This window comes from Bombus vosnesenskii, unplaced genomic scaffold, assembly GCF_011952255.1.
Source record: "Bombus vosnesenskii isolate JDL3184/JDL3185 unplaced genomic scaffold, Bvos_JDL3184-5_v1.1 scf7180000016261, whole genome shotgun sequence".
NCBI classification, from domain to species: domain Eukaryota; kingdom Metazoa; phylum Arthropoda; class Insecta; order Hymenoptera; family Apidae; genus Bombus; species Bombus vosnesenskii.
Window position 1 is genome coordinate 416,998 of NW_022884330.1, and position 26,379 is coordinate 443,376.

General features: G+C 41.7%; 1 protein-coding gene across 3 annotated transcripts in view; it reads right to left on the reverse strand.

Moving 5' to 3' along the window:
• The window catches only part of LOC117241683 (ankyrin repeat domain-containing protein 6), a 133,769-nt gene that overhangs the window by 67,866 nt on the left and 39,524 nt on the right, over nucleotides 1-26,379 (reverse strand). For all 3 annotated transcript variants that reach the window (XM_033507676.1, XM_033507677.1, XM_033507675.1), the window contains one exon: nucleotides 24,258-24,356. In XM_033507676.1, the coding sequence (XP_033363567.1) occupies nucleotides 24,258-24,356 (99 nt within the window). The remainder of the gene's footprint in view (nucleotides 1-24,257; nucleotides 24,357-26,379) is intronic.

The following is a 26,379-nucleotide window of genomic DNA, read 5'->3' on the forward strand; positions in this document are numbered from 1 at the left end:
GACGTGTATCGTCGGAACGAGGAACGCGCGAGAAGTGATGGAGCGCATCTACCGGATCATTTGCTCTAATGCAGCCGGGACGAGCAAATCCTCTCATTATCCCGATGAGGAGCATTTAGTTGAACACTAGAGAACACCCATCCAGCCTGTCCTTCTTACAAATTACGATCATCTCGACAAATTACGCCCAGTTTCTGTCGTTTCTTTCGCCGATGTCTCTTTATTCGCGTGGCGAACGATTTTGTACGCGAAATGAGACATTTCGCGTCGTGAAAATATTCGCCTGCGGAAAATTCGACGACCAACGAACACGAAATCTACGGAAACTACGAGTCTCGTCGATTTCCTTAGGCTCTTTTCGAATTACCGCGCTTTTTGTCGACTTAATGGAAGATTAATGGAGGCGATGAATAATAACGCGATAGAAATAATAATAACAACGAGGAAACGAGACGCCTGCAGCCACTCTTCACTCGGATGGGATTCTAATCCTTTTTTCCACAAAGTATAATAATTGGTTGCGTTTCGCAATGCAAGATAATGGAACAGGTTACGTTATATTTGGACGGATAAGTAAATGACGCGATATTTTGTAATCGCCTTGGAAGGAAGATTTCATGTTGTTCGTCGGTTAGGTGAATCGACGACGAAGATGTATTGGGTTGGCGACTAAGCGATCGCGGTCTTTGTCATTACCACCTAATGGCAAAACCCGCGATCACTTAGTTGCCAACCCGATAGAATTTCCTTGTTCGAAAGAAAAGAACGTTCGATATTTCCAATGGACGTTAAGCGCTATACGATTCGGTTCAACGAAACTCGATTCTCGGCTGTATCTCTTCTCGCAGGAACGTACGGTGTTCGAAGTTGGAAATAATAAATAGCAGGTATAGCCAGATGAAAAAGAGACGGAAAAAGTAGTATGAATTACGTAAAACGAGTACGAGCCTAGTAAGAAACGACGAGCATAAAACGTGAGATATCTGTGCCGATGATATCAGCGGTAACTAGATGATGTACCTTTTTTTTCAGACAAGAGTGAATTTTCATAACCCGCGGTGTTAAATACCCGTGTGCAGTAATACTCTGTCGGCGAAAGATTAATAGCTGCTAATAAAATGCGTACCTGCAGCCTCCACTATCTCCGCTTCCTGCGTTTCACCTGGTTGTCCCGTTTCAGTTTACGACCGAAAGGATCTACGAATTTGATCGCCGTCGATCACTGCACGACAATTTTGCACCGCGGTGCTACGATGGCCATTTAGCGGGACCCCTCTGTTCGATTAACGTGCCATTAGAGCACAGTCGTTAGTACAAAGTAAAAAAGGCACGACTAAAACGTCCTACGCTCTAATTTACATCGATCTTCATCAGCGGAACACGCGGTAAACCATCGAGGTACGAACGTTTTTGGAAAACGCGATTATCGTGCTGCCGTGATGATGATCGAATCGTTTCATGGCAATTTCGATAAATTACCGGCGTACGTTTATAACGGAACGCGCGTTTCCTTTAATTTAAATTCCTCGAGAAGAAATGTAAGTTTCTCAAAGGGGCGAAGTAGATTCATGAAATATTATTCCGAACGAGCTGCTTTTTCTTTTCAATTCATCGTCGTTCTTGGGAAATACTTTTTCCTAGCTAACAATGGCGATGTTTTTCCATTGATCGTTCGAAAACAACGAGACCGATTCCTCTTTGTGATTTCGTTGGAATTAAAAATTAAACGAAGGTTAAGAGGCGATTAAACTATCTGTCCGATATTTTATAATAAAAAGATATAAATACAATAAAATATAACAAAATGTCGTAACTTAACGCGTCAAGATTTCAAGAATTCGCCAGTTCCTAGCGCGTTATTGGCGTTTCCGTGAATACTTGCGAAATTAGAAGAATCGATGTGAAAAAGCAGGTATTGGAAACGCCGATGGACAACGTACGCGTTTCTAAAATTTCCATTAATTTCGCGGCGGCGAGAAATAGGCAAAATGGCGGTAGCTCGGAAAAGATGAAATTAAATTTCGCGCCGTTACACGTCATCCGCTACTTGGCCTAATGAGTTCCTGATGCAGCCGACATAAATCACTGTCCCCCTGGCGATTAATACCTCGGCTCTCCGCTCACCTTGCACGTGTGCACGTGTAAATAATAAGAAATTCGCAGGAAAGAGAAAAAGAAGCAGAAACGTCCAAGCGACTCGACCTTTTTCCCTTTTCCTTTTTTCAAATTCTCTTTCGCGTTTATTTTCATCGCATGCAACGTAATCTCGCAACGATTGCCGTTTCGCATCAATTAACGTACACGATTCCTCATTACGATCATCTTGATACATCTAATCAGAGCTTCAATCCATTACCGTGACGATCTAAAAGATCCTAACACTCTTGTAATTACTATTCTATTAGATGGCGGTTTCCGCGATCGTCTGCAATAGTAATTCATAATTCTTCGCGTGGATCAATTATACCTGCACGTCAGACGCATCCTTCTCGTTCGTTTATGCAAAAGTAGCTTATGCATATTTCTCGTCGCTCGTGTTGGCCGATTAAAGTTATTTGTTGCAACTGGTAGTTAAGAGATTAAGAAAATCATCCTACTCTAATAGCTTATTATTGTCTAACTAATAGCGAGTATTTATTAGTATTATTATTATTATTATTATTATTACGTTTTAAGTACAGCATTCCACGTTCGTACGTCATGTTGTCTCTTCTTTTTAGGTGGATATCAACATCGTATCAAGTACAGTCGTATGGACGACTGATTTCTAATCGGAAAAATTCTTCAGACATCGTTTAACCGCTTGTTACCCATTGCACGGGGAACGTGTCGAGTAACCTTGCAGGTTCTAGCGCCTAAAAGCATCCGCTTTTGAAAAGCAGAGGACTTAGGCTGAAAAGAGAACGTTGAAAATCGGCTCGGTGTTTTCAAAGTAATCTTTGATCCTGACCTCGTATACGTAGCTCGCATAGATCTTTCGGCCGAAAGAAAGAGCAATTCGCCCGAGGATTACCTTCCTGGAAAGATACCGGTACAAAATGTACCAAGTCGTGACTTCAGAGATGTTGTCTGAGAGATCCTGCAAGGGATCGGCACGAGTTCTTCTCGGAACTCATGATTTCGTTTCCGTGGGTCAACAGGTCGCGCTTATAATTGCTTATTAAAACCACCCAGCGTCCGGTTAACGAGGTCGATACCTAGAAATACCTTGTATTCCAGCTAACGTAGATTTACATCTGAACATGGGATCTTTTGGATAGATGGAAGAATAACACTATGGAAGATCGAAAAATATTGCCGACCGTAAGTACAATAAGTAGGTCAATCCTCGTGAGTAGCAGGATAAAATAGAGAATTTATTTAATTTGATAGAAAAAAAGAAAACAGAGAAAAAAAAATGAGAATGTTACGAATCTACGTGGAACAGCGTACGAGTCGTGCAATTAAAAACACAAAATGATAAACATCCAAGTTATACAAATTGATACGGGGATAAGCAGCTACTTCCGAAATGCATAATCATTCACGAAGGATCGTTAATTGGACCCGTCGCGACGATCAGAAAAATCGACTGTCCGCAGGAACCGGTGTTGATCGCAATTAAATTGAAAATTATTGATTTCACGAGCCACGAGGCGACCGTAAAACCTGGATTACAAGCAGATGCGAATATATTACGCGTATAAACGAAACGGAGAGCTCCGGAGAAACTCTTACGATATTTACACCGCTATAAGAAAAGTAACGCGAACGCTTGGGTCAAGGGTATTTATAAATTACAGAGAGATGAATAATTTTACGAGCTCGGCCCATCTAGCGTCCAACGCTTATTTACGTGCAAATTAACGGTCGTCCGGGGTGCATGCCGATGGCGCCACGGGAAAATAAAAAAAAGGCAGAAGGAAGCAGGGATTTATCGCGCGACACGCGTATTTTTCACCAACCAATTTATGCTCGCAGGCTCTTCGTGTCGAAGAGTGCACGCGCGGCCTCGCGTGACGCCCGTGTGTTTCTGAAAACACGAGAATCCAGAGAAAGTGATGGACTTTTTTCCGTTTAGCCGTAAAATTAATACGTACTAAGCCTACAGTTTACGTTAAAAGGTTGTCCGATGTTTTAACGACGAGTATCGGAGCGGAACTACGAAAGTAGGCAGATCTAACGAGGATTAAGAACGCTGTCGAGCGGTGTATGAAATAAAGAGGGGTTATTCCTCGAGTATAATTTCTCAGCAAGACTTTCGTGAAATTGAACGATTGCTTGGAGTTTTTGTAGCTCGCTACGGTAAGGCTGTTAATATAATCTTCTGTATGCGCCACGTGACTTGGGGGGAATTACGTAGCCTCGTATCTATGTCCCTGCAATTTTATTTCACTCCTTACCGATTTATTGTACTTTATTAGCGTATCATTATCCATGCTGCGGCCAAACTACCTTTTTCTACAGCAATCAAGTGCTACGTTCTAAATCGTAGTAAAAAGCCCTCTTATAAGCAAATAAAATTCCAGTAATAGTAGGAAGCGTGGTAAGAACGTAGATTACGAAAGAGTAATTCGATGCAAGTTTGATAACAAAACGAATGGATCAATTTCCGTAATCGTGAGAACAGAGATCGCGACGATCTCAAGAAGAATTCGGGAAAACGTTAAGCGTCGAAGCTTCTGAATGGGAGGACGTTGCGAAAGTTACTGGTTCGCGGTTTAAAGTCGGTTTTTGTAGGAAAACAATTACTCGTGCCGCGATTCAGCCAGGGGCGTGTCGCGATACTAGGATCAAGGTGCAATTAGGGACGGTTATTAGAAAAATAAAGCAACGATCGCGATATTTCAGCCGAGCGTCGGCATCTAGACGAACCTTAATTAAGCTATACCATTTCACAGCGCGAGATCGCCGCGTTCCAGCGTAAACGATGCAATTTCATTACGCCAATGCCTGTATTTCACCATTGGATAAGGTACTAAGATCGAACCAAGCGGTTTCCGTGTACGAAACTCATTTCGTTCGACACGGCCGAACGCGAGAATCCACGAAAAAACATCCGATCCATCGTCGTTTTCTCACCCCGGCCAAGATCTCGCTACAATCTTCTTATCTTCTACTCGTTGATGCGAGAACGTTTAATTATCCTCGCTCGAGTACTTAGTAAATTAATGTCGTTTATCTTATGGATACTTCTAATCGGCATAGCGCGTTCAAAACAGTCGTTAAATAGCCGATAACGAGCGGTTACGTTTTATTAAACGAACTTTGTTAGAACCGGTTGCTTATTAAAAGTCGCTTGCGTATTTCTCAACGAGGATTTATATCGCACATTTACACATAGCTATACACAATTATGCACACGAGCGTTCTACCATTTCGAATTGAAATGGCAAATTGCACGAAAAGATCGACGTTAATCCATTAAAGACCAGGGTCGCGTTAACGCGAGACACACCTCGTTTGTAGCATTTTTTTTTTCAAAACAATTTACGTTATCTTATCAGAATTACGAATTCTGTTTCGCGTAACGTCGTGATTTCCTGAAAATGTCACTTTTCCTACCGCGATTGCATCAAGCGACCCTAACGAACCAACGATATTGTAATCGCTGCCTGAGCCTACGATAATCGATTCCGATTAACAAGGACGACGTAGGTAGCACAGCCATTTGTTAACGAAGACGTTCATACCTATGCTGATTTATCATTAGAATAACTCGAGGTATTCTTAACGCCTCTGATGCGTCCGGAGAACGCACGTGGTCGAGCGCCGATTATCCTCGACGCATACACGATGCAACCACGCGATTCTTCTACGAGCTTTACTCGCATTCGCTGCTACAATAGCAACTAATTGGTCGAGCTGGCCGCTTGAAACAGCGTGGCGAGTTAAGATGCCATTGTTCGCAGCCTCGCGAACGAATGCCGTGTCGAAACGATGATTCCGAATTTTTCTGAATCGCTTCGGGTCGAAGAACCGTCAAAGAATTCTTCAAAAGGATTCTTCCGTACGATATCGATGTTCGAAATGGCGGTATTGATTGTTCGAACGAGACATTTTTCGCGTCGTATCAACTACAGTTTCCAGTGTCATCGATGGTACATTAAAAATACTTTAAAAAAAACCTTCTCCGACACATCGAATCGTTTATCAGCCCTGTAGAGGATTGATCTTATCAGATATCACGAAATACAGATTACTGTTTGTGAGCAATTTATTTGAGATAAATATATTGTCTATAAAATTGATTTGACACACTAAGCACAAGTCCAGATATAATAACTTTCGCGAAATAAATAGGCGCAGTCTCAAGAAACTCCGTATACACGTCTGATGCGTCTGTATGCTTATACTACGATCGCTGAACTTCCACGCTCGTCATTTCGTTTGTTTATTTATATTGGTCGGGGGACAGTCGGAAAGTTTGAACTCGACTGCGTTTGACGATTGAAAGTAGCGGCGACATTGTTTTGCTCGGAGTTCATTACTCATTGCAATACCTGTGACCTCCTAACGGTCATGATACTCCGAAATAAAACAACAACATCACGAGATCGGGCGTTTGAAAACCTTCGAAATCCTGGAATCGATGCGGATCGAACGACGACGAAGGCTTCGAGGTGAGCAGAGGGTTGCGCGGTATCAGGATAATACGAAAGCCGCGTTCGTGACTATACGGAAATCGCATAGCCGCATAGTGTACGAGTACGTAGATCGAAATTGCACCGCGTCGATGAGAGAATAGTCTCTGTTCGTCCGCGAACCAAGCGGATTAGCGATTCTCGTTTAAGGCGACGCTATCGCGAGCGAGGCGCGCGTTCGAAATGCGTTCTATCCTTCGACGAAACGATTCTCCTTGGCTCGAAGAAACGCGCGACTTCCTGGTTAATTAGTTTCACGTACAATGGAGCGCAACTTATCTATTTATTTGCACGAAGATTCAGTTAATTTTCAGATAATCAGGCTTCGAGTCGATGCTCGTGTTATTAAATAGGTTTGGGGTTTTATATTTAATTGATTCACACAAATTAGTTTTGTATGCTCTGTATTTCACCACAGCCGTTTACAACACGACGCATACTCGGATAAAAAACACACGGCGAACGGGAAAACAGAAGAAAATCGTCGTGCCAAATCTGCGTGTAGGAACTCTAGTGATCATACCAACCTGACATTTATCTCGACAGCTCGATCAACTCCGATCTGTGAAAAACGTTCTTCCGTACCTTACGAATTTATTTATAGGAACGAACGTTCGTGTGGAAGATTTACTAACGTCGATCATCTAGCGTCGCGGAGCTTGGAAAATAATTAATCTCGCTATTTAAAACTAGTCTATTAATTTTATTAATAATAGTGTTGCTATTGAAAACCTAGTAGGTTGTCAAGTATTGGGTTAGGTTGCTTTAACGAACAGACCACGTACTCTATGACGTAATCGGTCTGTAAATAATTATTATTTACGACGGTGGAATAGAAAATTTAGCAGAGTCTCCTAGACGAAGGAACCGCCTCCAAAACGATTTTTCCCGCTCCTAACCGGAATATATTACCGACAGCCTGCTCGCGATAAAGACGAGCTGATTTATCGTTTAACTGTTACGCGTCGCTTCGAGGGCCGTGTTTCGACGCTTGTTCCAGCTTGACCGACATACCGTTGATAGGCAGCTTTATTCGATGCTCTATCTTCCCAAGGGAAGATTCTTCGACGTGTAGCCTTCGCCCTTAATGGACTGGTTTTACGAGTTCCAAGCTCTCACAATTTACGCAACTTCGACTTATAATCTTTTTGTATTGCTATGTACTTTTTCTTGTCAGGATCTCGAGATAATAGACGAACTAACTGTAAGTCTCTTGTAAGGTATAATAAATGAATAACTTTATTAGCACACAGCATCGATATATTACACTCTGAAGACCTCGATAACCTTCTTACACGCACGCTTGTTGTCAAACAGACTATTCTAGAAGCTTCTAACATCTAACAACAGTCTTTTGTCTCAACTAAGACCTGCACGTCCTCTGACGCTTACACACACACTCCCATGTACGATGTAAATGTATCATATACCTAACAAAGTCTAAAAGAAAAATATCCGAGCAGAAGGTTGCCGCGAAATGGATAAAGAAATTTACGGAGAACTCGCGTGATTTCGGATGATTTGGATCCGAAATCGTTCAACGCTTGCTCGCGCGTTACGTAACATTCTACGTCCCAAGTTTCTTAAAAATCACGATGATCGCAGCACGAATCGTAGCCGAGCTACGATCAGAGAAGCGACCTTTCAGCGAGCGATTTAAGAATCGTAATAAATCGGGAGAAAAGCTGTTCGACGCGCGACACGATGCCAACGCTCGAAAGGCCTACTGCAACGATTCTCACGCGTTATCCTAGACACGCTAACGATAGTGTTCCGGCGAGAACATTACACGTTCGAGGCTACAATCGACGCCAGGGCAATTGCACGACAGTCAAAGTCGCACCTTTAACCCGCAGCCGCGAGTGAAAAGCCGCAAATAATGCCACGGACTCTCGCCCTTTCATCAAACCACCGCAAACCAAGTAGCGGCCATTACGGAACCTCGACTAAGCGCTTTCCCTCGCGTTTATCGCCAACTCACGGTTATCCGTTGTTACGTGATTTTATCGTAAATTCCTTCGTCGTGCGATAATTAAAAGGTATCATTCCGCGTACGATTGAAACGACAAAAATCAAATAAACCTACCTGGTGGATATAGAAACTCCTTTGGTCGTAAAATTCCCAACAGACCCACGGGCAATAAACTTACGAGACGTATCGTTGAATTTTCCATTCTGCAGCTTTGTCTGCGACTAACTCAACATCGCGTACACACGGCGAGACGAAGCAAGAAATCGATCGTGATCGAAGGACGGTTCGTACAGAGCGGGGCTGGCTGTCTGTGCGCGAATCGAGATAAATAAAACATCGAAAGGTAGACAGGTAACCGTACGCGTAATCTGAGGTTCGATCGGCGCGCGGCCAGTCTTTATTTCCGCGATAAGTCATCCGCCATCGACGCGTTATAGGAGCGTTTGGCGGGCCGATTAACTCGGACGTTAGCGGCAGTTGCTGTCGCCCCGAGGGATACCTCTGTCCACAAAAGACACGTTCGATCGACCGCTCGACAACACGTGAAATCGTGTTTGGCAACCAGGGCGCCGTGGAGAATCGAAGTTTCTCGCTGACAGTGACCACGTGTAGGTGGACTCAACTACGTTTGCGTAGCGGTGGACGAAAGGAAGCTTAAAGGATGGGGCGATAGAAGAGGCAAGTCGATTCCAGAAAACAGATCCATTTTGCGAGGATAGATTCTAATTGGATGGTAATCGAATTAACAGGATTAAATTTCGTTTAGGATTAAAATCGTTATCAACGTGGTAGAACAAAAGCGTTTAACGCAACGTTACTGGAAACGTTGTAACGCAAGTTGCGCTCGTACACACGCAAGTCTGAATTTTAAGCTTCTTTCCGTTGTGCGTCGCTGTATATCAGAGAAACGCGAGAAGCGGAGAGTGAATTTTTAAGGATGGATAATTAAATAAAGTAGAAGGAAATACGAGTCTCCTGAAAATTTCAAGAAGCACAAAGGTCGGATATTAAGAATTTGTTGTAAATTAATGGCTACATCGTGAAGCGTCGTACTCGTGAATACACGTGGCTGTATAACGAAAACGTTTGATGTTGATCTACCATCTCTCGAGTAATTCTCTCAGTCGTACGAAACTCTGTCTGTAAATTTCTCTTTTCTTTTTTTTGTTTCTTCTTCTACTTCTTCTTTTTTTCGAGCATTAGAGTGAATTATCCGGAGAAATCCGTTCTAGAATCCAAACACGCGTTTCATTAAGACGTAGATGGTGGATGATATTGGGTAAGAGTAACCCGACTGCTTCGGTGAGCTACGAGCTAAGAGTGTCTCAGTGGGGAATCCGAACAGCTTGATTTCTACTTGTTGCTCGTAGAATTTTGTTCGTACGATTAATCGTCAAGCTTATCGATTGCAAATTACCTTAATAAATTTGACGATTCTAAAGACTGTAATAATTTTATAACGTTTCGGTAATATTCCAAGATGTGTGGGAAGAAAGGAAGAAGAAAAATTTGACGCGCGGCCCATGGTAAGACCGAAGGAAGGAAAGTCATTCTCGAGTAACAGGTACGCGTTAACTAAACAGGTTTACAATCTGGATACGTTTCTTCCAGCATTATGCACGCTAATATTCTGTCATCTGCGAGGGATCCTTAATGGAACGTAGCTTACGGTTGGTGCGTTACGAAAACAAAATTCATCCTCCGTGAAGAATTGCATGGAATTTAAAGGAGCGTTCACAGCGACGGAAGCTGGAGCGCACTTTCGTTTCGCGATGCAAAATCCGATTAACTTTCGATCGATTTGACGAACTCTCCCGTTTGTTACGAGGTAACAACCGTAATTCGCGGAAAACGAACAAAACCTTCCAAACGATTATTCAACGCGCTTTTCACTCGCAACAAGGGGAGTAACTGTAATTTACAAAAAATAAACGCAATCTCCCAGACAACGATGCGGTCTGGGAATAATTCAGGCACACGGTTTGTCGCGAAATAGCATAGCTCGCGAGTACACACGCGCAATACGTGGCATTTACTCGTATTCCAAGCTTCCCCCTTCTCGATTTTTCAACATTCCGCCGTTCCGTACAACTAGTCGCACTTTGTCAACGCGGCACGGACCATTATCATTTTTACCACGATAGCATCGTGCTGGCGTTCCCTTAAACGGCTGCAACCAGCTCGTACCATCCACGCAGTTACCGTTTCGCGCGTCTTCCACCGCGAGTATCTTCGTCGTTGCGTCTCACGCTGCGATCTCATCAAGCGCATAATAGACGCGCGAAAAGACCGACGTGCTCGTATTTGACTGCTGCAGCTAACCGAGAACCCGTCAACGTGCAGCTCTGTCGTTACCGTGCGTTATGAAATCTCAACTGGCATTTGGAGCGGGCCGGAAACGCGGCGCGTTAAAGCACAGCAAGAATGGGCAATGAGAACCGAGTGAACTTCAAAGTCTACGACGAGTCAATGCTGTGAACCGCTTCGTTTTGCTCTTGAATGGTAAATGGCCGATAGAACGGCTCTCTGATCACGTGGATTACTTGCTCGTTACTTTGCAACACTCGTACACGCCTTTTACGTGTGCGACGATATTTGTAAAAGTTCTTACTTCTGTGTTCGTAATATCGTGTTTATAAGGACGCTTTTAGAAACATAGTTGAAAAGATACAGCGTCGTGTTTTCTGTCTTTTCTCGGTTTTCTTTCTTGCGAGAATAAAAATTCCTACAGGACATCGAGAACGTCGTGCATCGTGGTAAACCTTAACACATCTTCTATTTCGTAAGAAACTCGTTCGAGGAGCAAGTAATAACGCGTTGAACTTTCGCGAATGAATTTTGCCGATCGATCGAACGAAGAGGGATAAAAGACGGGAGATAAGACAATTTGTAGGTTGAATCGTAGAACGAAATTGCAAATGCCGACGTACGTTGATGCTTCTTTGACATTTCCACGGATGAATTTGCAACGGGTATCTTCCTCGAACGATAAGCATATTTAGTACTATTGAGATATGTATAATTTTCTGTGCTAGACTAGATTGGCCGCGTAGTAGCAACACGCGTATGTGAATACGAGTGTGTGCAAGTATATGCGTGCGCGACGTCTCGAAAAACAGACGAATGTAACTGTTACGTTGGCAGTGTGGTATGGAAGATTGTGAGACAAAGAGAGTGCTGAGACGCGTGCAAATGTATATCGACGATGATCCTGGAAATCGTTTATTAAAAAAATCTAAAATTATTTTAATACGAATTCTAAGTGTAACCTTAGTGTTCCTTTACTTTTATTACTTTTTATTTATTTTTATTTTATTTTTATATTATACCTTTATTATTTATTTATTTTTAGTGTTCCCTTACTTTTAAGTACATTAAGTTGTGAAAAAAGGACTTTAAAAGTCACTGCTGGTGATTTTGAAATTACCAAACAAGGATTGTTTAGTTTCTCTCGTAATTAACCGTAGTATAACGCGTATTATCAAGGTAATAAAAATAAATCATTCGTTTTCCGAGATGCAGTCCGCGATTTAATAACGCACCTAAATATTCTCTTCACAGTTATCGCTATCTTTTTCGTTAGCCCGTCGATTACACGTGCTTCCTGTTATTCCACGTTTCTCCTTTCCCCTTTGAATCTGGTTTAATAATCGTTTTATCGTACGAAACGATTCGATCGGCCAGAGAAACTCGACAGATATCGATCCTTTTTTTAACCCGACAACGCATCCGAATAAAACGAAACGATACGCGTAACGTTGTATAATTAAGCGTCGCTTCCTTGTACACATCGGGCCGTGGAAAACGTAATTACCCTGCGAAGCTCATTTTCTTGGACGCTTTAACGATCCTTATTTTCGATGCAAGCGCGTTAAGTATTCGCATTATGCCGGCAGCTGATGCAGAGGAAGCCTCCGCGAAGAAACGGGGCCTCCCTGTTTCAGGATTATTAAACCGCCGTTAAGTCGCGATTAAAGTAAGTCAGGGCTTCTCCATTTACATCGACCAACGTTTAGACTATAGTTTCGACCATAGAATTTTCGAAGGAAACGAGAGAAACAACGTAGATTCTCGCGTAGCTTCGATCGATTGGGAATAAGGCTGGTCTTGAATAAAAATTTCCATTGGAATCAAATTTCTGGATATAAACGGACAAACGATTTCAGATTAATTAAGTTTGAAAGCGAATTAACCGGCAACTGGTAGACCGAGAAGCACCAGGCCTCGTTCGTTTTTATTCCATTTCTATCGTAATTTGAGAAATGATTAATTCTCTCCCTGCCGTTAACCGGCGTGTAATTTACCTGGCATTAAAATAAAATGATAAATGTTATTTTCCTTTATTATCGCAATATTATCCTTTTCGTATTTTCAATTTGTTAATTAATTTCTTTCTCAGTTTCCATCATCGCCGGGATAATGTTAGCAAATTGCCTGATAAAGTATCGACTTTCCGAAAATAACATCATCCTTGATAATTTCTCAATGCGGACGACCAATTTTCCTACATTTTTTATGTTAAATCGAAGGTTGTTAAGGGACGAAGAAAAAACTTCCATCTTCAAAGTATCCACTTGTCTACGTTGCACGGCAGTCGAGTAGCCATCGATTCCACGATTACCCGAACAATTTCTACCATAAAACAAGGCTGTCGATGTAAAGGAAAAGCAACAGCCTGGATCGGGATGCACCGCGTACCGGCCAAGTAAAAACCAGCATGCCAATCGACCAGCTCGCGACTACTTTTTCCAATCATCAACCGGTACCAATGGTAGATCTTGAAATTCATAACGAGAATACCGACACGTTGCATTCGCGGATAATCACGTGCGCGTATTTACGTTAAATCACCAACGAAACTTTCACCGTTCCGCCGAATACCATCGAACGACGATGATTAGAAAATTCTTGCGCGGTACGAGAAGCGAATGGAGATTTTTTTCCAAGCTCTACCGCCTCTTTGTGTTTCTTTCTTCGTCTTATGGATCTTACGCGTCGCATATCCTTCCCAATTTAACGAATAAATTCGTTAAACAGACAGGCTGTAATTATATAACGGTACGTTTCATTTGGTCGAGGAAGGAATTATTTTTAGGGATGTTTTTATTGTTAAGATCCTGAGAGTTCTTTACGTGTTGTATAATACGAGCAAGTCGTACACAACGCCTGAAATAAGATAATTGAAAACGTGGCGAAGTTATTATTTTTGTTTATGTAGATGATACATTTGCACTGTACATGGGAGTGTGTGTGTAAGCGTCAGAGGACGTGCAGGTCTTAGTTGAGACAAAAGACTGTTGTTAGATGTTAGAAGCTTCTAGAATAGTCTGTTTGACAACAAGCGTGCGTCTAAGAAGGTTATCGAGGTCTTCAGAGTGTAATATATATGTATGGATGTTGTGTGCAAATAAAGTTATTAATTTATTATACCTTAACAATTTTCATAACGTAGAAAAATTTATTCAGGTTCGTAGAACGATCGCGATTCGAACGATGTAAAAATCTCGAAACACGTTAAAGAAAGGAAAGTCTAAAGCATAGAGATTCGCGACTACGTAAAATACGACTAACTGGTAAAAAAAATATGTAATACAAGTTTCGAACAAGCTACCATCCTCGTGCCAACTCCGCTAAAACCTAATAAGTCCTGCTTGAAGAAAAAGCGGTAGAAATCAGCCGACGAGTGAAACTGAATTTTTCCATCTATTATGATACGAATCGCGGTTTATAATTATTACAGTGGTTCGGGACGCGAACTAGAGGTTCCGTATTTAATGATCAGACGACCGCCTGAAAGACGTAAAGGCCAGTTGTTAATTAACGTCGTCTTCGCTGTATTCTTTTTCCTCTCTTTCCTCTTCCTCTTTTCTCTTTTCTTTTTTGGTTTCGCAGCAAAGTGTACAGGTGTCTACCTTTCTCGACGCACGGCCAGCCCGTGTTGATTCCCTTAGCAGACGTACACGGTCTTTCGACTTGAAATCCCCTCGACGTGGCCGAAACATAACGAGTTCCAACCTCTCTCCACCGACAACCATCGCGCTACCTTCCTTCGGTGCAACAGGCAAGGAATAAATTTTGCGAACAACGTGGCACTTTTTTACCGTCCCCACTGACAAGTAACAAGCAACCGGGCCAAACAACCGTCGCACCAAAAACCACCAATAACACGGCATAACGCGTTATTTATTACGTACACCTTGAAGACGTTGTTAATGAGAAATGATCGGGCAACGGCTCGTTTCCCTTTCGATTTATGCGACAATTTAGTACGAACTTTCCGTTCCGATAGACCGGAAAGTATATGACACGAACGAATCGTTTTCTTTTCTTCTCTTTTCTTTTCCAGGCTCTTTAAGAATAACGTCGAGGGGAGAAAGTACGGCCAAAAAGTGAACGCCGTAGTGGCAAGTCCCGAGGAGTCCGCGTCGCGGAACTTCCACGCGAATTGTCAAAGAAATTAATGCAAGAACACGGCAACAATACGAAGATATAGAGCCGCGATTAACCTGCTACTCCGTATCCAATCTTCAATTACGAATCGCACATAGCGTGCCGTTTTTACGCGAGTTTTCTCTGGCCGTGGTCTTATCCGCCATTACATCGGTTCGATGCACAATAGGCGACCGACGCGATGGCGCACGAAGATCGTTGCAACGATGCTCCACATAAAGAACGATCGATCTTTCGTGCCGTTCTTAGGCAACTACTTACGTGCGATATACCGGAGAATGTATGCCTGAGGTTCGAGATAGCTGTAATTTTCAACGACGATTCAACGCGTTTGTAAAGCAAGGTTTTTTGTCCAGAACGCGCGTATGCCGCGCCTGATGTAGCGTGAAATTGTTTAAACCTGTTGCATCTACGGGCCACGATCTCGCGAATCTGATTTTTATTTATTTAGGGGATTCTTCGAACGAGATATCTGGCGATTTCAAGTTGTTCGTCTTGAGCGTTTCGTGTGGCCCGACGTTGATTCCAACGAGATGTTTCGTCGTATCGTTGGTATCGACGGTGGGATTTTTATGAGAAACTTAAAGAGAAACATGGGAAAATATATAAAATAGCGAAAATACGGTACTATTTGTCGGAGTGTTTAGAAGGCGACAAAAATCTCTACTCGACTTCCATTTCTTCAGTCTTGTTACCGGGAAAGCAGAAAGTCGGTGTATATCTTTTAAAGAAATTATTGCTTCGATTTTTCGTTGCACAAAGTGTCTTAGAGCGCGTTAAAATGGAAGTCGATGCCCGAGAGACCTATTTCGCGAGGCCTTTGCACTTTCTCCTAATTAAAACATCCATATCCTTCACGCCGTCGTTCGATCCACGAAAATCGAAAGCGTGACAGCTTTACGACATAGTGTGGTAACTTTGTTAGCCATAAAAACCCACTTGCAGAAAAATAACAAAAATACTTCGCTTTTTCTAGAATCCTTCGTAAAAAAAAAAAAAAAAAATAGCAACGCATAAAATCGAATAAAATGGAGAGCTATGAATTTGTATTCTCGACTTTACGTAGCCATCGAATCGTAACTTCTTCATTCGTCGAAGGATTAAATAGAAGCGCGAACAGCGCATAAACGTCACATTCGTTGCTACGAGGTGAATTAATTTTCAGGTTCGCTGGAGCCGATAGAATCGTAAAAGCCAACGAATACAAAGGAAAAACCAGCTGCCAGTACGTGCGTGGTGGTCGATTCGCGCGATATTCTGTTCAATTATCGACGAATACCACTCGCATCTCTATATCCTCGATATGGCCATTGTTGACGCGAGATATCGACACAGTTGCTCGGCTTTCACTTGGCTTTCTTTCGAATCGTTTATTTGGAAGGTGGAGTCTATCGAAGGCTGTCACGAGGCCACTGCTGTCACGAGGTCCTTATCAATTTCTTCAGCGTCGTAACGTCGAACGATCGCGATATCGTCCTCGAGAGCGTTGCATAAAACGAAGCAGGGCCATCGGATCGCGATACATACAGCGTATGCTGGTTTCACAGAGTGGGAGAAGCACACCAGTCAAACTGGTATCATTGTTCCTGGCGCGCAACGACGCATAGGGCTGGAACCGATGCAACGGTCAAACAGTTCCAGGTTGCATGTTCGAGTGCACCAAACGCACCACAGTGAACAATTTTGTATATCTTGTTGTCGACACAGCCACTTTTCATCTTCTAGTAATTATCGCTGTTAATTCCAGCGACAGAGTAATTATTACCGTGTGACCGCGCGGAGTAATTATTGCTCGTTTTCGTTCGATAATTTAAAATAATATATTCTTTCGTGAAAGAAAAAGGAATTTTCGATGAATGTTCGTCCGTAATTAATATTCGATCACGATGGCTGCTAAAAGTTCTCGAAAATAAACAATCTTTAAAAGATACAAAGCTGTTGCGCGTGTAAAATACGTATACTCGCTGTGTCTTGCAGATTATAACGTCATTCGATTTTCGAAAAAACTATTTTTAATAATTTAAAAGGCCAGTCTGATCGGAAGCTCTCCGAGACCCACTGTAAATACATTATTATGCAAATAAGAACGAGAGATTAATCTGCTCTCTCTTTCAAGATGCAATTAATCCGTGTGTGTCCGAAGTTGCTTTCGAACTTAAATTTGTTAGTAGATTATTACTTCGCCACTAAAGAGAGAACCGAGAAGATGACCGTATGTTGACTTCGTAGTACGGCAACCGGTATTAAATAACGATAGAATCTTAATCAGAGGCTTCAGCAGCTTCCAGGCAACGTAAATCTCGACGTAAGAACTCCTGTTTACCCTTAAGTGTTCGTTCCACTTAGGACTGGATTGACTAATTTTGCCTCGTTCCGCAACGAATGGCACCTGGAAAATGGTAAACGACGCCCTTGCCGCAGCAAAAGTGGCCAGAGCTCGGTGAATTTAAAAAGCTAGAGATAACGAGGCCATAAAACAGCCCGATAACGTGTTTAAATTCGCCGCGAATAAATGGTCCCTCGTGAAAATCCATTCGTACGACCGTTGCGATACAACTGTACCAATAAATCTCGATAAATACGCACTCGTAATGTTCGCTCAACGAAACGATATCGTCAGCAGGCAAACGATAATAATATACAGCTGGTAGATATCAACCAGAACGATAGTAGATATTAATTGGTACGCACGAAGAAGTAATATTTGAGATTTGATGAAAATCGATGCTACGCTACGGTTAAACGACCGTAGACGTCGATTGCACGAGAATTTTTTTTTTTTTTTTTTTACGGAATTGCACCAAGTGCGGCAAATATATAGACAGTAGCAGGCACGTAAATGAAAAATCCACAGATCCTCGTTCAACGTGCGAACCTTCGAACTCGATCGCGCTCATCAACACGAATGCAATCTCAGAATTCGACCAACCATAACTCCATAAATCTCAAAGACCGCAAAAACCACGAAGACGGTCCAGAGCATTCTCAGAATGGAAAAGTGAAAGCAGAAGAGAGTCACGGGCTTACAGCCGATATTTTCACTTCTCCAGTATCGCGTCGTGTCGTGTTCCTCGCAGATTATTAGGACGTCGTAAAAAAAAAAAAATCGTGAAAAAGGACCGCTAGACACTTGCAAAACACGTACAGGCAGATGTAATACGAAATCATACATCACCAGGCCTCGTGATTAGTTAATAACATCGTATTCGTTATAAATGATCGGCAACGCGGCTGGTAATTAGACCTTAGACCAGTGGTTCGATGATTGATACGGTACAGAGAGATTTACAAGTACAAATACGCGAATCAACCTTCGCGATAACGGCTGGCCAACACCGGTTCTACGAGGATGACGTTGCAATGGCGGCTACCGGTCTGCCATCGTGTTTCCCAGATTATTCGTCTGATCGTTGCTTACGTATAATTACGGAGAAAGTACAGGACGCACGGTCGATCTCTGTCGGCTCATCGTGCAACGCATCCTCGTATTGCGCAACTCCGCGACCATGCAGCTTGATTTTATGGCCTGCTAGATGGATGAACGCACGACATCGTGTATGCTTAATGCGGTAAAATATACTTTTCCGTTTAGATGAATGAACATGGAAATCCATTAGTCGGCACGTCCACGCACCGCCAAGACGAATCGCTCGAATTACGTTGTAATTGAATCGAGTCTCGTTAAACGGTGCAACGGTTTGACCCGTTCGAATTGCAACCAACGTGGCAACGATCGAAGGAAGCCAGAGCACGATACCGGAAATAGGATTTTCGTAGTTTCTACTTTCCATGTGCTCGCCTGCATTTATTTATATACCGATCGATCGGACTCGATTAAATCGAATTTCGTATCATTTAGCGGTACATAGTTTTCTTGCGATTATAAAAATCTGAGTAAAGATACAATGCGTGGAACGCGATTAAATGGAAAAACGAGGGTACGCGCAAAAACTGTATGTAATCACCGTGAGAGGAAATGCGCGCCGAACAGAAATACCTTTTAGAATTCAGGATACAGTATCGTAAATTACGATCTATAAATTATTCATTTATCGCCAATTTATTGCCAATTAAGGGTCAATGTCTGTGGAAAAATTCCTAGAAACAATCTGAAACCTTGGCGCACGTAACACATTCCAAACTTCTTTCTCGATTAGAATCGCCCGTGAACTATTCGAAACCGCCTTCGGTTAGCTCCGCTTGCGCCTCGAAGCTGTACGGCGATCTGCAAGTCTCGGCGATTCCATCGATCCAAGGCACCGACGTCGAAAAGGAAGAAAAAGAAACGAGAGAAAAAAAGAAAAGATAGAAGAACACGAAAGGAAGAAAAATCCCCTCAAGGACGTATGATAATCGAGTCTGAGACCAAAAGATAGCCCAAAGACGTCCGACAGACGGATCATGGTCGAAATCCGGTTTGAAAAAGGAGCAATCGCTCCAACACCGCCTATGTTCCTCTAAAACGCTATTTTCAGACCTACCATAATTATAGAGCTTGTGCATCTTCGGCCATAGCGAGGCAAGAAGAATGTGTGCCAAATTCCTCGCGGCAGAATCTCGGGAAAAAACGCACGACCCGTAAACCCAACGCCGTATAAATCTTGTCGGAAGAAGAAAAAGAATGACGGAAAGAGGGAGGAACAGCTCCATAGAAATCTTTTGAAACACGAACGCAGCTGGAGTTTATCTAACAGGCTGTAGCTTTTGGAACGCTATAGCATCGAAATTTATCGGATTTATTCGTCGGAGAGTGTCGGAGATTTCTTTCCATTCACCTTCCTCGATATTTTAGAAGAGTTACGAGTCTAAACGAATGCAAACACCAACCCCGTAGGACACGGTTAACTGTGAATCCGGCTTTAGACTCGTTTTTAAACGACGTTACCAACCGACAGCTTTCTTGCCTGTCCCAATAACCATTATATTACGCTATTAAGGTTACAGTAAATTGTTGGATTAGATGTTTTTAACGATAACGGTGGTATGCTTGTTCGATGCCACGATAAAGCAGGCTCGTTCTCAGTTCAACTCATCGTTTTATAATTGGAAAATGTTGGCTTGTTCGGTGATTCACGGACGAATAAATAAAAATATTATACACAGAGGCAAGAAGCTCGGGAAATTTCGCTATTTATAGCTACTTGTAAAAGTTTTTAGAAAATATTTAGGAACATATCGTGCGTGTTCGTGTTTGTGTGTCGTAGAAAACATTCTGAAGCCTCGCCGACGTTGTAATAAAAAATGACATCGCAAGCATATACTTTTCTATGGTAACTAACAATTTGTCTGTCGAGTAGTTTTTACCGTCACCGTAAGTAGAAATTGGAAATGGAAATGAAATATACATTTGCATAAAAGATGCCGTGAAGTTTTGAGTAAAAATAACGAAGTGGATCGATAGGATGTTTCGAAAGCCTCGTGAATTTTTTTTTTTTTTAGAATATTCGATCAACTATTTTACGTAACTTCTGATTCTTTCGAGTTTGGCGCACGACTCGAACGTGATCCTTCAAATTGCCGCGCTTACAGTTGCGCGGTAAATCTAACGTGCGATTTAGAATACTCGACGCGATTCGTCGTATCCGAGCGAGGTAGCAACGCAACTATGCGGTACAAATAAAAGCAGCACGAGAATGTCGGTAAATCGTCGTAAATTTCATGGTTGTAAATGCCATTCAAGCATCTCCTTTTATACTTCCTTCGGTGCGCCTTTTGCATGCGGTGCACGTCGATAACTTACAGAATTCTTTCGTCACGATACTGCATCGTGATGTGCTTCTAAACGTTTTATAATTCCACCTTCGATCAATTGTAACAGAATCGAACATTCTCGAAACATAACGTACTCTTGAATCTCTAATGTTTATATTCGCCAAATCTTCCATCTCCGTGAATATATTAAAAAATTCTACGATGTAATATTTCTCGAGGAATTTCTCACAATTCACATTTGTTCGCTCAATTATTCAACGTTGATCATTTTTATTCGGAAACAGAGGAAAATACAATCAAAAAGTTAGAGAATAGAAAGAGAATTTTATTGAGAATTGAATATCTAAAGAACGTAAAAATGTCAACTTATCGATTATATGTCAGAGAAAATACGCTAATTTACTCGATTGGAAGAACAGTTCCACGACTCTCGATCGACCGTTCGAAAGAAAGTTCGCATTTCGTCTTTCCAAGTGGAAATCCATCGGTAGAAAAACTTGCTCGAACTTCTTTGAAAGCGCGCATAATTGCCCGCGCGCGTTTCCATAAGCCTCGATAGGCAATCGATTGGAAAAGGGCATAGATAGGGGGCCGCTGTAGATTTCTACGATCGGACACCAATAAATATCGATCTTTCATTTGCAGATACACGGACAACGTCCTCTCCGTAGCAACGTTCCTTACCGGATTGCCTTATGCAGACAAAAGATACGTGTACATAACGGCCTCGTAGCTACCATCCGCCATAGCCAGTTGCGAAAAAACGGCCAAAGTCGTGGTTCGATGCCGGAAAGATCCCCCCTTTAAGCCGCTTAACCATGAAACCAATTAACCTTTCGATCGATGTTATTCGCGTTTGCATATCGTTGTTTCATATTTTCGTGAGCACAATGGAAGGGCGAGGAGAGACGCGAAGATCGGAGTAAGAGGTGCGAGTACAGAGAAATTACGAGTCTTTTTTTCTTTTTTCTGTTTTTTAGAAAATATTATATATTTTTTTCTTAAAGATCGTGGCTTCGGAGATGTGTTTGGGATGGAAGAAGCGAAGAATTGAGAAGGAAGAATATCGAAGAGGATCCGGAAGATGTTTGCCATTCAGGTTTAACCGCGTATGACAAACATAGAATTTCGTATCACGATTCTCATCATTTTACTGCGCACGCTACAAAAATTTAGTCGTCAAGACAGCTACCGTAACGGCGGGAAGCAACTGGAAAATTAATCGAAAGCCATAAAAATAAATTCCTCGAATCCGCTGCAGTCGAAATTAATCAACGCGTTCGTCCTGATTAAAGCGACATCGTTTAAGGGGTTGAACGTTCGCGATTCGATTTAAATCTCACGAGATACGATCTTTCAGCACGCACGTTCCAGCTTTGTCGATTAACTCTTGTACCGGTGTACGACTAGAAATTCATGATAAACGGAAAATAATGAAAAAGCGAAGAGAAAGCGAGCAATACCGTGTTCGTACGAGATGCAAGAAGATATTCACGGGAATTTAGTGCGAATATCTGGTGGCCACCAGCGGTGTGCACACCGATTCTAAATACAGCCACCTCGCAATACCCCTTGCTGGTAGGATCTAGCCAAACGTGTTCTGCGGCCAATGGCGAGAGAAGATTGGCCGTCAGTCAACGCGGCAATGGAAGCATTGTGGCCGATCTGGAAGCCAGCCGGATCTTCTTGCGCGATAACCGAGACTCCAGACGATCCCGATTGCTTTTTCCGTTCTTTCAAATGAATCATTGTCTTCGCTTGATACCCCAGCGTTCTATATACGAAGTGTCTTAGGATCGCTTAGAAAGTGGTATAATATGTCGAGAGAAGGGATGCTGTGCTCTTTTTTAAGAGCAACGGAATTCGATCATGTTAGCGATAAGATTTTTCGGCTCGTTAAGCTCTTTTCTTTTTATCCTTTTCTTCTTCTCTCCTTTCTCTTTTTGTTTTCTTCTTCTCTCCTTTCTCTTTTTGTTTTCTTTCTTAACCGTTTGAGTCCCAAGCAGCGCGATCGCGCTGTTCAATTTCTGTGTCGAAAAGTCCAAGTACATTTGGACGACTGACGGTATTTTGTATTTCATCGTTGTCTTCCCAATAATTTTTATCGAACAAAGCTTGAAATATTTATTAACTAATAATAATAGATGTATTTCATGAAGTCGCTGTTCGCGCTGTTCAGGATTTTTCGACTCTGTTTTTTCAACGATCTCTGCGACTCAAACGGTTAAGAGGCGAATGGTACATTTCTGTCGATTTGATTTGTAATATATAGGAATTTATTTAGGAATATTCTTTTAGTATTACATTTTTATCCTCTTCGTGTCTAGAATCGATTCTGTAAGCATCGCTCAATTTTCTGCGTATTACAGTCCACGCATGTAATTTTCTGTTTAATATCCGTGTCGCGGCAATGTTTTATGGTTGCCCGTGGGTTGTACAGAATCGATAGATAATTATTCTTTGTAAATCGAATTAAGGATTCGATTAAATATCATCGACGACTTTCTACTTACGCGATACGAGCATGAGCTGCAAGACAAGTACGTAAACCAGCAATTACAAGCGTAATTATCCCTACACCCTTCATTAGACGGTGTATTGATATATTGGGCGACTGACGCGTGGACCAACCCACCTAAGCTCGTGAATTATTAGCGAAGCCCGAGTTGCCCGCAGCTCGGAATTTAGGCCCTTTATCCCTCGAATTACACGCCATGATTTTTCACAATATTTTTCTATCTCTTTCTATTTCACTTTTAACCGGACTTAAATAGAACAGTCTCTTAAAATTATCTTTAATAGAAAGTTATTGGAATTTACGACTGTATCTGTCTGTATTGTAGTATCGTGGACGAGGGGCCTGGGGGTGTCGTGCGGATTGTAAACAAGCGGTTGCTGAGATGCGAATTATATACTCTCTTTCTATAAAATCTCTTTCTATTTTACTTTTAACTCGGAACCGGACTTAAATAGAGCGGTCTCTTAAAATTATCTTTAATAGAAAGTTATTGGAATTTACGAGACTGTATCTATCTGTATTGTAGTATCGTGGACGTATTGGGGGTGTCGCGCGGATTGTAAACAAGCGGTTGCTGAGCATGTGCGTAGTGGGGCTAAAACAAGAGATACGAGGCTAAGACAAAAGACAAGGGGTTGCTAGGGGACGATAAACGAATTAACAGCAGCATGAATTGAGAAGTCAGAGAGCGCGGATTGCGTTGTCGAGATAGTGTTGTTAGCGTTGTTAAGAGAGAGTTAAATTTACGCTGACGAGAATTGTTAATTAATTATCTAGTTGTTTTAATTATTATTTTGTTTGTTGCAATTATTTCATGTTTAATAACCATTGTTTTCTGTTTAATTAACATCTGTTTAATCCATTTATCATTAATAAACTAGTTATAATTATTTACGATACTACAGTACGAACGAAGCTTCCATAAAACGAAATTTGTCATACAACTTTGCGCAAGTAAACGAGTTAATAAATATTCACTCACATTGTCCGCAGCGTTGACGTCGATTTCACGAAGAAGTAACGTTTCGCAGACATCCACGTGGCCGCCTGCCGCAGCCAATAAAAGAGGACTTCTGCCATTCTGTAAATGAAAATATATTTTCGATCAATATCGTGGATAAACATGCTCGAAATATAAAATACTCGAATTAGATTTTAATCGTTAATACAAAGTCCGATACTCTGATAAATATTACAAGATAAAATAGTTAAAAATAATTATTTAAAGAATCGAACGTCCAACGACGAGTCGATGAACGAAGAAACGAAGAAATCAACGAACTAAGGAATCTGAGAAATCGAGGATCAGCGAAGCTTTCAAATTTATAGACAAAATTAAAAGACTATCTCGAGAGAAGAGCGGAGAAGGAAAGTGCGAACTTTATCGGCGAATTAAGTTTCCCTAAGCATTGCTCGATGCTCGTGATTCACGAGAGGATCAATTAGCAACGTAATTAATAGGTACCCGCATTTCAGTTTGTAACACACGCATTTCTCGTGTCGAATTAGCCGCTGCGATCAGACAGGACGCAGGCTTAATTAGCCGAACAGGGGCTCAAGCAACGCTACCCGATGCATCTTTGCAACTAACATAGCCGAGTCCCCCTGATCTCATTATTTACATAAATTTCTCGTCAATCTTTGCATTTTTCCATTCACATTTGATCGAATAGTACTTTTCTATCCTTGAAAGATTTCTTAAATTTGCGAAAAATATGAAGGAAACGTTACTGACACGCGTAATTTCTCCTTGCCATTTTATGGCAGATTTTCTTAGAACGTTCGAAGCCTTTCCACTCGTCGAACGAGAGAAAGATTGGAAAACCAGAGCGAAGTCAATTTTTCTTTGAACAGAGACGATGCAACGTAAGGCGGCGTAGAAGAATTAGATCGAAATTGGAATTTTAATCTCTGTTAGATACTAAATACTGTTTAATGCTAGACTTAAATACTAGACACATTAGTACTACTATACGCCTCTTCCTGTCCGATGTTAAAGACATAGGTTACGCAAATTTAACAAATGAGAGTATACATCATTTTGACACGGCGAGTAACCTATGTATGTTCAGATTTCCTGTAAGGTTGTGGCTCGTTGCCTCGGGTAATAAGAGCGCACTAACTCCGTGTGTTAATGAAGAAGTATATCTTATCCATGCAACCTTAGATGCAGAAAGTGTAATATATCAAATAGTAAATAGTTGCGTATATGAATCAACGGCGGTGGACGTGTAGCCACCATAAATTCTGTTTCAACCAATATCGCGATCCTATGAAACCGTACGATTCGTTCGTCTCGACTAAGAATCACTGGAGAAACGCTTGCCACGTGTGAGATGGTAAGTAAAGCCATAAAGTTTGAAGTTAGAGTGTTCTTTACAAGTTTAGTAGAAAATATTACGTGTAGATAAAACCAATATGATATAGAGATTAGAGAAATGAATGGAATATTTAGAAAACGGAATTATTCTAACAGATAAGGAGAGAAACGAGCAAAACGGTATAGAATTGATATAGAAAATAAGAATTTGAAAAATGGAATATATCGTTGAGAAAGAAGAATTACTAATACGAAACACACATAGAGAGCATATGTATATTATCGAGGAGAAAAAAATAAACAGAGTATTCTTTGGATAAAAAAATAAGGAATTTTTCAAGATAAATATCCTTATTTTTAAATTCCCTCGTTCTCTCCACGTACGATAAAGAATAAAATGGATTATCGGGAAAAAAGATTCGAAGAATCCAACGAATGTGATTTTATCAGGAAGGAAAGCCATTTTGCTGCGAGTTCGATCTGAAACATCGATCGATATAATTTCAATTATTCGGTGCATTGGCCGACGACGATGAATCGCGATGAACGTGTCGGCTTCTCGCATAATAAAGCACTTTAGCTCGAAGTTAGCCGCTGGCTAAAGTGGAAAAAAACCGCACGACGATTAATTTCATCGGCGCAATTAAGGAAGAAGTAATTGTAATGAATGCGTGGATAATCGGGCAACGTTTCCCCGCAGGCTTCCAGACAATCTTTTGACAAATGCACACCGAACACGCTTATCTACATTCCCACCGACGGCGACTGTCACAACCCCAGATGT